Consider the following 14337-nt stretch of genomic DNA (forward strand, 5'->3'; position numbering starts at 1 on the left):
TTACATTTCATTTTATAAGCTCAAATACGCAAAAATTAAATGGGCTCATCTCTCCGTTATCTAGCTTTCTTTCTGATAGCACATTATGTATATAAGAGAAAACAAGAACCAGGATGACCAGATACCAGTGTGGGCACTGGAATGACACAGATTGCTGTCTAGTAAAATCCAGGACTTCCAGATTCCCTCAACAAAGTTCTCTTTTATAGATTCAACCATCAGTACATCTCATGGCGTAAATCTCTTAGTTAAAACTTGCTAATAAGTAGCCATGGATTGATAAAAAACAAAAAAAATACATGCTTATTTCATTAGCTTGTTTCCGTGAAGTTATGCTGTGCTACAAAGCATCCTCCAAATTCCCAGTGCCTTAAAATTACAATGAATGTTCTTCACAAGGTTACTGCAGGTTCAGCTCCACATTGCCTTCATCCTGGAACCTAGGAAACGGCATGGTCCCTACACGGAACACGTTTTTCTCGTAGCAGAAGGAGAAAAATTGTAGAAGCACACGATGGATCTTAAAGCCTTTGTTTAGAAGCGGGATTCTAGTCTTTTGCTCAAATTTCATACATTATTTCTATAGAAAAACATGACATAAACAGGGTATGGAACTAAAATCTTCTTACAAGGAGGATGGTGATTATCACGGAACAATCTAACATCGTTATTTACTGTAGGGTTGAGACAGGCTGGGACCCGGGACCCTTTACTGGAGCACTTGGCCTGGACACACGTCTCCTTGAGCAACAAAAGACAGAGGGGCTCTAAGGAACTAAAACTAACTGCCTGCACGTGCAGTCTGGGTAATTATGAACAATAAGACACACAAAGGCCGTAAACCGACTGCCACTCTGGAGGTGCCAGGAGCAAACGCAGGGTACTTACTGCGCATGATCCCTGCACACAGCACCACCAAGTGAGTGGGCAGACCACCAATCCGCCCCTACCTTCACCCCATTTAAGGAACCAGCCCACCCTCCTCGGAGAGTGAGCCAGGGAACGTGTCACTTGTTTTCGCTCCCTCCTGCTGCAGCACGAGCCTCAACAAAGCCTTGCCTGAACTCCTTCTCGGGCCACTTATCAATTTCTATTGATTAAAGAGTCCAAGGACCCTAGTCCATAAGAGTGACACTGGGATTTCTCATGGATTCCAAACATCAAGAAGGTTTGAAGGCCAGAATGGAAGAGAAACTAGAGCGTTAACAGAGTACTTTTTTCACCACTACTTTTCTTATCTCCTTCATGTCCTCTCATTCTTTTTTAAAAAATTTTTAGTGAAGTATAGTTGATTTGCAATGTTGTGTTAGTTTCAGGTGTACAGCAAAGTGATTCAGCCATATATATATATATATATATATATATATATATATATATATATGCACACACACATACATATATATATATTCTTTTTCAGATTCTTTTATCATACTAAGAAAAGTAAGTTGGACAAAGACAAATATCCTATGATATCACTTATATGTAGAGTCTAAAAAATGATCTCCTTTACAAAACAGAAATAGACTCACAGACACAGAAAACAAACTTATGGTTACCAAAGGGGAAAGGGGGGGAGGGATAAATTAGGAGTTTGGAATAAACAGATACACACTACTGTATGTAAAACAGATAAACAACAAGGACCTACTGTATAGCACAGGGAACTATATTCAATATCCTGTAACAATCTATTTCCTCTCCTTCTTGAAAACTTTTCCTCTTCTTCAATTCAAATAACAAAACCAGAGAGGTTCCCAGAGAAAAACTGGTATCTGTCAGTTTATATTCCACATATATTCAAGGAAAAACTCTGCATGGCCTGGGTTGGTTTAGGTGCAAGCATCTAGAACGTGAATTCTGGAACAGGGGCAGAGCCACCTTTTAATAACTGTAAGCATTTAAATGGAGGTGGTGGAAGTGGGAATCCAGAAGTAGTTCCCAGGAAAAAGAAATTCGAGATTAAAAACCTTAACAGATATTTGACAAGCATTATTAAAAGGATAAAAATTTTGTTTGCGAGTTTATTCACCCTGGGCCCTTTTTCAAAGGCATACTTTTGGCTTCCGTATGAAATAACAAAACAGTCTGCCTTAATCAGTGACATAACAAAAATACAAATGAGCACTGAAAGAAAAAAACAATGTCCAATGAAAGGAAAATGAACAATAAAAAGCAGGCAAAACTTAAAAGTTAGTTCCAAATGAAGTAGCATTGATGAACAAAATAATCTTAATTTCAAGAGAAATTAATAAGCATTCCAAGGAGATCATTCCAAGAGAAAAAAAGTATACTCTGAAACTAAAACACATGACAGTTAATATTAAATAACTCAATAAATGTATCGAAGAGAATTTGCTTACTGTGAACAGAATTACAGGCCTAGCCAACAGAGGACAAATGCTGGTAAAATGCATGTCAAAAATAAAGATTTGATCATAGTTGTAGAAAAAACTATGATATGGAGCACAGACAAATAAGACCCAGGATGAAAGCATTGATTTCCCATAGAAGAAAAAAAATGCATAGGGACTGAAAATTAAAATGAAAAATTTAGGGACTTGGGATATATTAGGGAGTATTAATGTAATACACACACACACACAGAAAACCCACACACAGAAAACATACTGGAAAACTCACTTCACACAGAGTATATCAAATTGCAAAAATTTATAGAAAAGAAATATGACTCACAAATTCTACACATTGCCAAATGTCATTCAGTTATGACAACAAGAGAGACATCTGCAGACATGCACTGATTTGGGAAGCATGCCATCTGCAGATTCCATCTGAAGAAAATAATCTGCAGTTATTCTAACTAAACGATACCCGAGTCAGCATAAAGCTGCAATAAAAAGAAAAAAGTAAAAAGAAGCTTTGAAGAAAGTTGGAAAATACAATACTGTTGTTAAAGAAACTGAAAGCAGTGGATTTACATCTTAAGTGGAAAAAGAATTTTAAGAAATACTATACGAATGTGATGCTATCACTTCAGGATCTAACAAACACAAGAGAGGAATCTGAGAACCTAGGATAGAAAATATGAATATAATGATTATATGAAAATTTCATTTTTATAGCAATAAATCCCCAAAACAAAGGAAGAAGACAATCACTAATCTAGGTGGCATAATTGCAACATATAGAGGAGATCAAGTGTTAATATCTACAGAAAACAAAACTTCCCACGACAGATCATGGAACAAAAACCAGAAAAACGGAAAGATAAAGCCATAGTTTGAAAATAAATAACTCAAAACAAATGAATAAAAAATAACGACCCCCCCGCCCCCGGCAAAAAAAAACCCCACCAAAATCTCAGGAAAAGCAAGTCAATGAGAATGGTCAGTAAACACTGGAAAAGATACTAAGTGTTATTAATAACCAGTGAAGTGCATATTAAAACAACAATAAAACAGCATTTGTCATCCACTAATTAACAAAAATAAGTGTGTGAAGATATTCACTTTGTCGAGAATGTAGAGAAAAGAAATACTTTTAAGCTATTGGCATGAGTAAAAATTGGTTACAAGGCTTTTGAAGAAAAAAACTGGCATTATATAGCACTTGAGAAATTTCTTATTTATAATCCATCAATTTCACTGGGGCCCAGGAAGTCATGGCCAAGGATGTCCACGATAGAGCTGTTCTTGCTGTAAATATGGGAGGATAAATAATTAATGGGATATATTCATTTGACGGCTACATATGCATTTTAAAAAACAAACCCGTTTTGCACATATCATTATGAATGAATCTCAACAAATAATATTATGCAAAATGTTGCACAACGAACAATAATAAGTACCTATTGCTCACACTTTTGGGTCATGTGTGGGTAGCCATGGCAGCTCTGCTAATTGTGGCCAGGCTTGCTCAGTGGTTCACGATTCAGCTGAATGTTGGCTGCTGTAGGGATAAACAGAGCACCTTGGCTGTGATCCACATGTCTTTAATCGTCCAGCAAGCTAAACCCGAGCATATTCTCATGGGGATGACAGACAAACAAGATGGAAAGCAGAAAAGCGCGACAGCTTTTTCAAGCCTGTGTTGGAATCAAGTCAGCCAACATCTCTCTGGCTAAAGTAAGTGACATAGCCCCAAACTGGGCTAGTAATTTGCCGGGCCCCCAGAGTAAAATGAAAATGTGGGGCCTCTCATTCAAAAGTATTAAGAATCTCAGGATAGCATCAGAAGAGCATGAATCCAAGCACAGAGCCCTTCTCACCTTGGGCTCTTCACACCCATGAAGACTGAGTGTGAGGTGGTTGTTGAGTTGTATATACTCCACCTCTTGATGAGAGAACCTCAAAGTGATATGGCAAAGAGTGAAGATACAGGGGAAGGCAAAGAATTGGGGTCACTTTTGTGATTCACCATGTTAAGGTCCACCCTTACCTACCCTTCTGACCTACCATAACAAATTGTATAATGGAATATACACTCTTGTGCCATTCATGTCTACTTGAAGGATGCATCAAAACATGATTTTTATTGATCTTTAGACATATGGATGAAAGACCCTAAAAATATAGCAGAAGAATACGTGTCAATATCATAATGGTAATCAGCACTGGGGAGTGAGACGATTGAAGAGGTCTGGGTATGGGAATAATAGATTTCATTATTATGGCCATGTACCCTTTTTTTTAATATGTAGGAAAAATGCTTACATGTGCATCATTCACGGTAAGAACTTAATTGTTTATACTTATCTCAGAATTTTCCTTTTTTATTTTTATTCATTCATAGAAAAAAACAATATAAAAAATAGCTTGCTAATATAAACTACGGACTTTGGGTGATAATGAATGATGTGTCAATGCAGGATCATCAGTTACAGCAAATACATCACTCTGGTGGGGAATGTTGATAACGGAGGAAGCTATGTACGTGTGGGGTGTGAGGATATACAGGAAATCTCTGCGCCTTCCACTCACTTTTGTTGGGAACCTAAAACTGCTCTAAAAAATAAAGTATATTAAAATGATAAGAAATAAGAAGAAGAAAACTACGCGAATAGGCACACCCCATACAGGAAAATGAACTAGCCAATAACTATTTAGAGAAATCATTTAGGGAAATACAACCTGACATTAAAATGAGATACAATATTTTAGTACATCACGCATGCTTTTGGAAATCTAAACTGCTACAGTTTTTAGAAAGTAACTGGCAATATCTCTTAAAATCTTTACATGCTATAAAATGTGAGTAATAAAGAAGGCCTACCTTAGAGGCGGTTGTGAAAATTAACCAGTTACTACCTGCAAATTGCTTAGAAATACGCCTGGAATATGGTACGTGCTCAATAAATGTCAGTTGCTTTTGTTGCTTTCATTATTATTATTTATTATTATTACTATTACTACTATTATCAGCACTCATCCTGCTTGATCCAGAAGCCCATTTATTGATATCAAGACTATGAAACAAAATCTCTATTGTATAAGAATACACAGATAAAGATGTTTATTGTCAGACTCTATAGTGACAATCCCTGGAAATAACTTCATTACCCATCAATATTGCATACTATGGGATCTCATCCATTAAAAATGAGTAAAAATTTATACATAGAGCAAGAAAATAAGTACCATTATTAAATAAGACCTGACACTTGCAGAACACTATTTCCATTTGTGCAAAAAAACAAAACAAAACAAAACAAAAAAAACCTTTTTTGGTAGGTTTCTATATGTTTTATTTCAGGTAAAGATGAAACTTAAAATAGAAAATCATGGAATGATACACACAGGATATTGATACTGGTTTCCTCACAGAGTGGAAGTAGAAAACTGAACAGATGAAAAATATATCCTATAGCAAAATGAGACAAAACTAGAGTGTAATATCAAGTAAAATGCTTAAAATCGTATAATTATGTAAAATGACATGAAACAAATAAAATTAATCATGGACAGATAAACTTACTCCCTTAATAGTTGCGATTGTAATTATACTTTAAGGAGTTACATAAAATGATTTTCATATATCTGATATACTTTAATATTTATATCATTAAATTACAGTTGGGTTTGAATATTAGATTTAAAAATCTAAAGATAAAGACTCAAAATTCTAGTCTGACATGAATCACCAAGAAGACTTAACATATTAAATAAATATAACATTTATGCTCTTGAATATTTAGGCTCTAAATTTAGGCTCAATTTAAGGTAGTCATTGTAAAAATGTAAGAAACTAAAAACAACTGTATGAAAAGATGCATGGCCACTTACTGTTTTTCAAGGTGGAGAGTGTATGTTTTCCTGTCAATTTTGATGGCATAGGTGACCTACAGCAAAGTAGTCAGAGAGAATGTAATTATTAGATATTTCAAATCCTTAAAACTCAAAAGCCCTAATTTTTAAAAATATATGTACTCTTTCATATAAGCATGGATTGTATCATGAGTGTATCAAAATTATATATATATATAATTATAGTTGCAGTTATCTTTCTTCAATCTTGGAATGTGTGACAGAATTAATCATAATCAAACTTACATAAAATCTAGGAGTCTAAATCTATTTCGAAAGTAAGAGCATTAGTCATTAGCATTTAAGTATCATAATCAAATTTTTAACTTCAAATGGTTACATTTAGAAATGCTGAGTAACCTTTGAAGAAACTTGAATTTTATTATCTTTTCCTACTTTGCAATTTTTAGAGCAAATAAATGGAAAATTAAACAATACAAAGCGAGTCCCCTTTTAAGAGTAAACTAAAATTAAACTAAAATCTGATGTTCGCCTAAAGACACCATTAAGAAAGTTAAAAGGCAATTCCTAAAGAATGATATTAGCAATTCATATCCAATTGGCCAATCCACATTTGTGTGTCTCATTTCTAACAGTACATCTTTTCCTTCTCCTTTTCGTTTTCCTTAGTCTATCTCACCAAAAGTTCTGTTTTATATTCTTCTCAGAAATCAACTTTTGACATTGTGAATCCAGGCTACTTCAGCTTACTTTTGTCTTTCATTAATTCTACATCTTAATTTAAGCAGCATCTTTAAGAATTTTAAGGTTATAATTATTTTTCTAATTTTAAATTGCTGACCATTTTTTGTCACCTGTTTAATTATTTGTGGTTATAAATTATGCTCCTATACCATCTTCAGAGCAGGATTCAAATTTTTCTTTGTAATTTCTTCATTCTCGTTCATTGTTTATTATTTAATATCCATTGTGATTTATGATTTCTCCTTCAACCCGTGAATTATGTAGCAGTATGTTTTTAAATGTCCAAATATATTTTTCAGTCCTTCTGTTAAGTTTTAACCTAATTGTATTGTTGCCAGATGATGAGTTCTGTACTATCCGTATTTGCGTTTCATTTATTTATTTATTTTCCTTGCTGTGGTCAATTCTGTTGAGTAACGCTATATATTCTTGTAAAGTATGAGAACTAGTCTTGAGAAGCATTATTTACAACAGAGATAGAGCATTAAGTGCAGCTTGATTAGAAAAGCTCTTATCTATTTCTGGGGATACCGACAAGTCTGGGTGTTTCTGACTCTTGGCTGACAAGGGCAGAGAGATTTATAATGCACTGTGTAGGGTTCAAAACTCCCCTGGCCAGGGTTAGCTTCTGTTGTATTTCCCTAACTAGTTTGACAAGACTGGCTCGGCTACTTAAAAAGTCACTGAAAGCTTTTTCAAGGAGCTCTCCCAAAGCCAAACTTCCTCCCATAAATCTTGTGATTTCAAGCCAGAGACTCAGCGTGTTCCGGGAGCACAGAGGTTGGGTTCACGGAGAGCTAGCTCACTGCGGATGCTTCCTGGATTCCTGATATTTGCCTGAATTCTCTTTGTCTTGCTGCACCAGAGGTTTTATCATTAACTAAAAGCCTCGTGTGTGATATCCCTAGACTCTAGCAAGTCTTAACATAGAGCAGAAAGGAGAAAACAATACATAAACTTCATTGGGTTCACTTTATCCATCAATAAAATGTTTATTTTTGTTGTTCAAATTTTCTTTCTCTTTATGAAGAATTTTATGATTGGCCAATCATAAAATTGAGAAAAACACTTTAAGATCTCTCTATGGAAATGGATTTGAAAATGTCTCCCTGTCGTGCTATCAGTTTTCATTTTATATATGCTGAGGACATTTTATTAAATTCATACAAATTTAGAATTGTTATATGTTCCCTGGGAACTGAATATTTTATTATTAAGTAACGATGCTTATCTCATAATGTTGGTGTGTGTGTGTGTGTGTGTGTGTGTGTGTATGCATGCGCACATGTGTGTGTACCAAATACTGTCTTTTTCCTGCTATTATCATGATCCTCATGTTTTCTTTTGGTAGCATCTTCCCAGTGTACGTTATACTCTCCTAAACATTTCAGCATCTCCAGATATTCATTTTGGGGGTGTGATAGCTTTTATAAATACATAATCGCTGGTGTTTCTTGGTACCACAAAGTGAGCCAGTCAGAAGTAGACCACTCTATAAAACCTGCCCCAGTGTCTAGTACAGTTTTTCAGCTGGCATTTGAGGACATTCCTCTACGATCTTGCCACTGAGGTTCTAATCATTGGATTCCTCTGCCATCCCTGTGTATGTTTACATCAACACTTCTTCCTTCTTGAAAACAAAGGGTCCTATCCAGAGCTGCTAATTCTTATTAAAAAAGAAGTCAAAACCAGAAAGAAACTGACAGCTAACAAAATGATTCAAATAGTCAATATACAGAAAGACATCTCTTGTTAAGACTTAACCAAAAATTACCTGTTAAAAGTGAAGCATTCACTAGGATGTACACAAGAGCAAAGATAAGAAGACTGAAGAGACCTGGAGAGGCCTCTGGAAGATAGGCGTCACTATTTCTGTTAATGGGAGTCAAATATAATGCAACTTTTCCAGCAGACATTTTGCAATGCTTATCAAAATTTTTTATAGTGGCTTGCCTGTTGATCCTATTGACTATTCAGGAAGGTTTATGAAACTATCTGCATGTATAAAATGTGAAATGCTATATGATGTTACACATAAGTTATCATGAAGTTAGGAAAAATAATGACAGGGCTGGATTATCATAAAAATAAATCCTAACTCTACACATAAATGAAAAAGCCAATTACAACTCTCATAAATGATCATTAAAAGTATATGTGCATGTGTGTATGTATGTCTCTGAAACTTCATTTCCTTCAAACTTACTGCCTTTAGAAAGTGAGGCGGCCATTCACTTTCTTAATGTCTCTGTACTGTCTAGATTTAATTTTACAGTGTACATAATGTACACGCTTTACTATTCTAAGCAGATCAGAAATAACATTACTTTTACTTTTTACAAAGCTTTATATATGCCTATGTATGTAAATACAGGCATGAAGATACGCTTTATATACTGTCATTTTAAAATCATGCTACAAGCTAAATATTAGTATGGCCTCACTTACATAGAAGGTATTTTAAACGTAGAAAGTATTTTTAAACGTACATCTTTTCTAGAAAACAGTCCAGTAGACTGTAGACGCCATTTTGTGAGATAGGAATTCGGGGCATTTCTTTTCTCTGAGTCTGTGTTTTAAAATTGTTCCGTAACGTTCATCTATTACTTGGGAAATGAAAACAAAACACTTGCTCTCCCTCAGACAAAACCAAAACGTCTCTTGAACACTGTCATTAGGACACAAAATTTCATGAAGGGGTATGCATGAATTGATTTGGGTCTTGCAGTCCAGTAAAAATAAAATACTCATATCTTTTAAGTGATTTCTTAATTACATGCGTTTCTGAAACACCGCCGTCACTGGTGTTTGTCCCAATCTTCTGTGGCACTGTAATTTGTAGAAGTGATGTTTCAGTGTCTGCAGTAAGGAAAACAGGTGTGAGCGTTCCCAAGCGCACGGCAGCATCCTTATCCCCTTCTCTTACGTGTCCTCTGCTATCACATCACTCGTGGATCTTCCAAGCCCCAGCGCGCGCGCACACACACACACACACACACACACAATATCACACTGCGCAGGGTTCCAGGAAGAGGCTCCTCTAGAAGCGGGAGTGTTACTACCCCCACCACCGTCCAGAGACCCTCGGGGCTGGCTGACCTCAGCCCTGCGTAGGTGAAGAAGGGCTGCTCCCAGGACCCCATCCAGGTTCCCTCCTCCCCCCACCTCCCTGGAAGACAGGCGCCCCCTCCTGCGGTGCAGGGCCCCGGAGTGAGGGACAACTATCCCAGTCCTGCTCGGAGCCCTCCTACCAGCGGGCCCGCCAGGACCCTGAAACTGGGCGGGCTCGGACCCGACGCCGGACTCTCCCCAGCCCGGCCTGGGCTTCTGGAGCAAGGAGGGCGACGCCCCCCGCGCCAAGGGACCCTGCGACGACGGGCCACCCTCCTATCCAGCAGGGTCCTCACTTACGATGGCCCGCGGAGGTCAGCCGGCCCAGCCCAGAGAGGAGCAGCAAGAGAGACAGCATTGCGTGGCCCGCCGGCCTTGCCACCGGGATGGGATGGCGGTTCACTGGAAACGGTGCAGCGAGCGCGCGGGGCCCTGCGCTCTAGGTCCCGTCGGGGAGGGGAGGGAGCTGAGGGGCGGGGAGGGAGGGCAGAGCGGAGGGGCGGGGTGGGGCGGGGTGGGGTGGGGCGGGGCGGGGCGGGCCGGGCCTGGAAGCCTGCAGCAGAGGGGCTGGGAGGAAGCTGAGGGGCCGGGCTGAAGACTAAATCCCGAGGTGCCAAGGATACAGAGAGCTATTTTCCATAATGCTTATGATTGCAACAGAGGACTACAAAGTCCTTAAGAAAAACATCCCTGGAATGTAAAGCTGGCAAGAGTCGCACTTAATTTTCAAAAAGATTTACACCTTCAAGAGACAGAGAAAGGATTAACAATTATATGTTTTTAAAGGAAGTTGTCTAAGGGAGTGTCTGTGTGCCTGTGCCTGTGTGTGTGTGTGTGTGTGTGAGAGAGAGAGAGAGAGAGAGAGAGAGAGAGAGAGAGAGAAAGAAGAGTCCTTTTTCATTTCTGGTACCAGAGAAAATTAATGTTTTATTTTATAGATTTGTGTTTACCCTTATAATAGACATAGAAAAGACAGGTTTGTTGACTACCTTATATGAAGGTTACTGAAATTGTTAATGACTAGGCAACTGAAATTACAGTGGCAACACATTTACAAGAAGCAGATTTGTACAGGAGTTGAGAGATAATAAGTTTGGTTGAAGATATGTTGAATTTCAGGCATTTGTGGACTATCAGGTATTCAACAGGTTGTTGGAAATAAAAGTCTGGATCCCTAGAATTTGAACTGAATGCATAACTTTGCAAATGACATCATACTATACATAGCATAGTACATAGCCCTCCAGCCCGGTCGGACAACTCCAATCCTTCCCCGCCCCAGTCCCACCCCACCACGCCCCGCCCCGCCCCTCCGCTCTGCCCTCCCTCCCAGCCTCTCCCCGCCGGGACCTAGGGCGCAGGGACCCGCGCGCTCGCTGCACCATTTGCAGTGAACCGCCCTCCCGGTGGCAAGGCCGGCGGCACGCAATGCTGTCTCTCTTGCTGCTCCTCTCAGGGCTGGGCCGGCTGACCTCCGCGGGCCATCGTAAGTGAGGACCCTGCTGGATAGGAGGGTGGCCCCCTCAAGGGACCGCGCAGGGTCCCTTGGCGCGGGGGGCGTCGCCCTCCTTGCTCCAGAAGCCCAGGCCGGGCTGGGGAGAGTCCGGCGTCGGGTCCGAGCCCGCCCAGTTTCAGGGTCCTGGCGGGCCCGCTGGTAGGAGGGCTCCGAGCAGGACTGGGATAGTTGTCCCTCACTCCGGGGCCCTGCACCGCAGGAGGGGGCGCCTGTCTTCCAGGGAGGTGGGGGGAGGAGGGAACCTGGATGGGGTCCTGGGAGCAGCCCTTCTTCACCTACGCAGGGCTGAGGTCAGCCAGCCCCGAGGGTCTCTGGACGGTGCTGGGGTAGTAACACTCCCGCTTCTAGAGGAGCCTCTTCCTGGAACCCTGCGCAGTGTGATTGTGTGTGTGTGTGTGTGTGTGTGTGTGTGTGTGTGTGTGTGTGTGTGTGCGCGCGCGCGCTGGGCTTGGAAGATCCACGAGTGATGTGATAGGAGAGGACACGTAAGAGAAGGATAAAGATGCTGCCGTGCGCTGGGGAACGCTCACACCTGTTTTCCTTACTGCAGACACTGAAACATCACTTCTACAAATTACAGTGCCACAGAAGGCTGGGACAAACACCAATGACGGCGGTGTTTCAGATACGCATGTAATTAAGAAATCACTTAAAAGATATGAGTATTTTATTTTTGCTGGACTGAGTGAGGGAAAGGATAGTTCATTATATTTACCCCTATTTTAAACCATTCTATTTGTCCCAGTTCCTTAAGACTACCCAAGCCTTTTTGTGATGCATTACCTTTGTTTCTTGGAGTTTCTTTTTGCTATTATCTTACAGTATGTGTGCTGTAGACTAAATCTTTTAATTTTCCTCTGTCGGAGAAAGTCTCTCTTTTTCCTTCATTCTTAAAGGATAAATTTGCCAGATGTAGAATTTATGTTGGACAGTAGTGTTCTTGTCAACGTGTGAGAATTGCTCTTGTATTTCCTTTGAGACTTCATGACTTTCAGATGAGAAATGTACTGTCATTCAAACTGGTGTTCTTCTACAGGTTATATGACATTACTCTCTGGTTTCTTTGAAGATATTTTTATTGTTTTCAGTTTAGTCATGATCTTTCTTGTTGTGAGTGACTTTGGACCCATTCTATTTCCGGTTTGATCCGTTTCCAGAATCTAAATGTTTATGTCCTTCATCAATTTTGTGAGGATTTCTGTTGACTTCTTTCTGAATTTATATATATATATATATATATATATATATATATATATATATATATATATATTTTTTTTTTTTTTAATTTAAGGTGGTAAAAATATTTAATATGAGTTCTAGTCTCTTAACAAATTTTAAGCATACGTTACATTACTGTTGACATCAGTATGTTTTACAGAAGGTCCTGGAGCTTATTGTTCATCTTGCTTAACTGAAACTTTATGCCCATTAAATAGTACCTCATCATTTCCCCCTGGCCAAGCCCCTGGCAAACACCATTCCACTTTTGGGTGGTATGCATTTGACGTCTAAATACATCATAGAAATGGAGTCATGTGGTATTTGTCTTTCTGTGATGGGTCTATTTCATTTATCACAATGTCCTCAAGGTGAATCATGTTGTCGCATATTGCATAACTTACTTCTTTTTTAAGGCTATCTAGTATTCCATAGAATACATATATACCACAATTTCTTATCCACTCCTCTGTGGATGGCCACGTAGGTTTTATTCACATCTTGGCTCTTGCAGATAGTGCTGCAGTAAGCATAGCAGTGTCAATATCTCCTGCAGCTCCTGTGTCAGTTCTTTGGCGTAACTGCCCACAAGTGACATTGCTGTATCACAGGGAAGTTCTGTTTTTCATTTTTACTATATTCTATAACAACCATTTCATATGCTCTTCCCAGTGACAGTGTACAACAGTTCCAGTTTCCCATACCCTCAACAGCACTCTTTGTCCTTTGTTCACATGATAATAGCCATCCTAACAGTTGTGAGGTGATATCTCACAAAAATAACATTTTGGTGTTAATTTGCATTTTTCTGGTAACTAGTGATCTACGTATTGGCCACTTGGATGTCTTCTTTGTTTGTGTCTTATCTAATTTCTTTCATCAATACGTTGTAGTTTTCAGAGTACAAGTTTCCCACCTCCTTGGTTAAATTTGTTTGTAGGTATTTTGTGTGTGTGTGATCTTGTAAATGGATTTGTTTTCTTAATTTCCCTTTCCTTACAAACAGTTCTCTGTAAGTAGAGAAATGCTACTCATTATTGAATGTTGATTATATATTCTGCAATATTATGGAACTTGTTGTTAGTTCTAAAACTTTGAGGGCTTTTGTGGAGTCTTTAGGCTTTGCTATCTATGAGATTATGTCATCTGCAAACAAAGATATTTTTACTTCTTTCTATCCAATTTGGATGCCTTTTAATTTTTTTCTCTTCCTAGGTATAACTTCCCATCCAAGATTGAATAGAATTGGTGAGGGTGGGCATCCTTGCCTTGTTCCTGATCTTAGAGGAAAAGTTTTCAGGTTTTACTGTTGAATATGTTGTTAGCTGTGGGCTTCTCATATGTGGTCTTTATTAGGTTGTGCTGATTTCATATTATTCCTAGTTTGCTGAGAGTTTTTCTTATGATAGTGAAATTTGACAAATTCTTTCTCTGTGTATATTGAGATGATCATGTAATTTTGACTCTTTGTCCTTTTAATGTGTTTTATCACATTGATTTTTGAATGTTGAACCATTCTTG

The 14337-nt window shown here is 38.8% G+C and overlaps 1 protein-coding gene across 2 annotated transcripts in view; it reads right to left on the reverse strand.

Moving 5' to 3' along the window:
* LOC309651429 (A disintegrin and metallopeptidase domain 3-like) overlaps positions 1–10530 on the reverse strand; it is a 108424-nt gene extending 97894 nt beyond the window's left edge. For both annotated transcript variants that reach the window (XM_082444169.1, XM_082444170.1), the window contains exons 1-3: positions 10383–10530; positions 9748–9830; positions 6246–6301 (exon numbers count right to left, since the gene is read on the reverse strand). In XM_082444169.1, the coding sequence (XP_082300295.1) occupies positions 6246–6301; positions 9748–9830; positions 10383–10440 (197 nt within the window). In that variant the 5' untranslated portion in view covers positions 10441–10530. The remainder of the gene's footprint in view (positions 1–6245; positions 6302–9747; positions 9831–10382) is intronic.
* Positions 10531–14337: the final 3807 nt, after the last annotated feature.

The sequence above is a fragment of the Balaenoptera physalus genome, assembly GCF_965194825.1.
Source record: "Balaenoptera physalus genome assembly, chromosome: 21".
Lineage (NCBI taxonomy): Eukaryota > Metazoa > Chordata > Mammalia > Artiodactyla > Balaenopteridae > Balaenoptera > Balaenoptera physalus.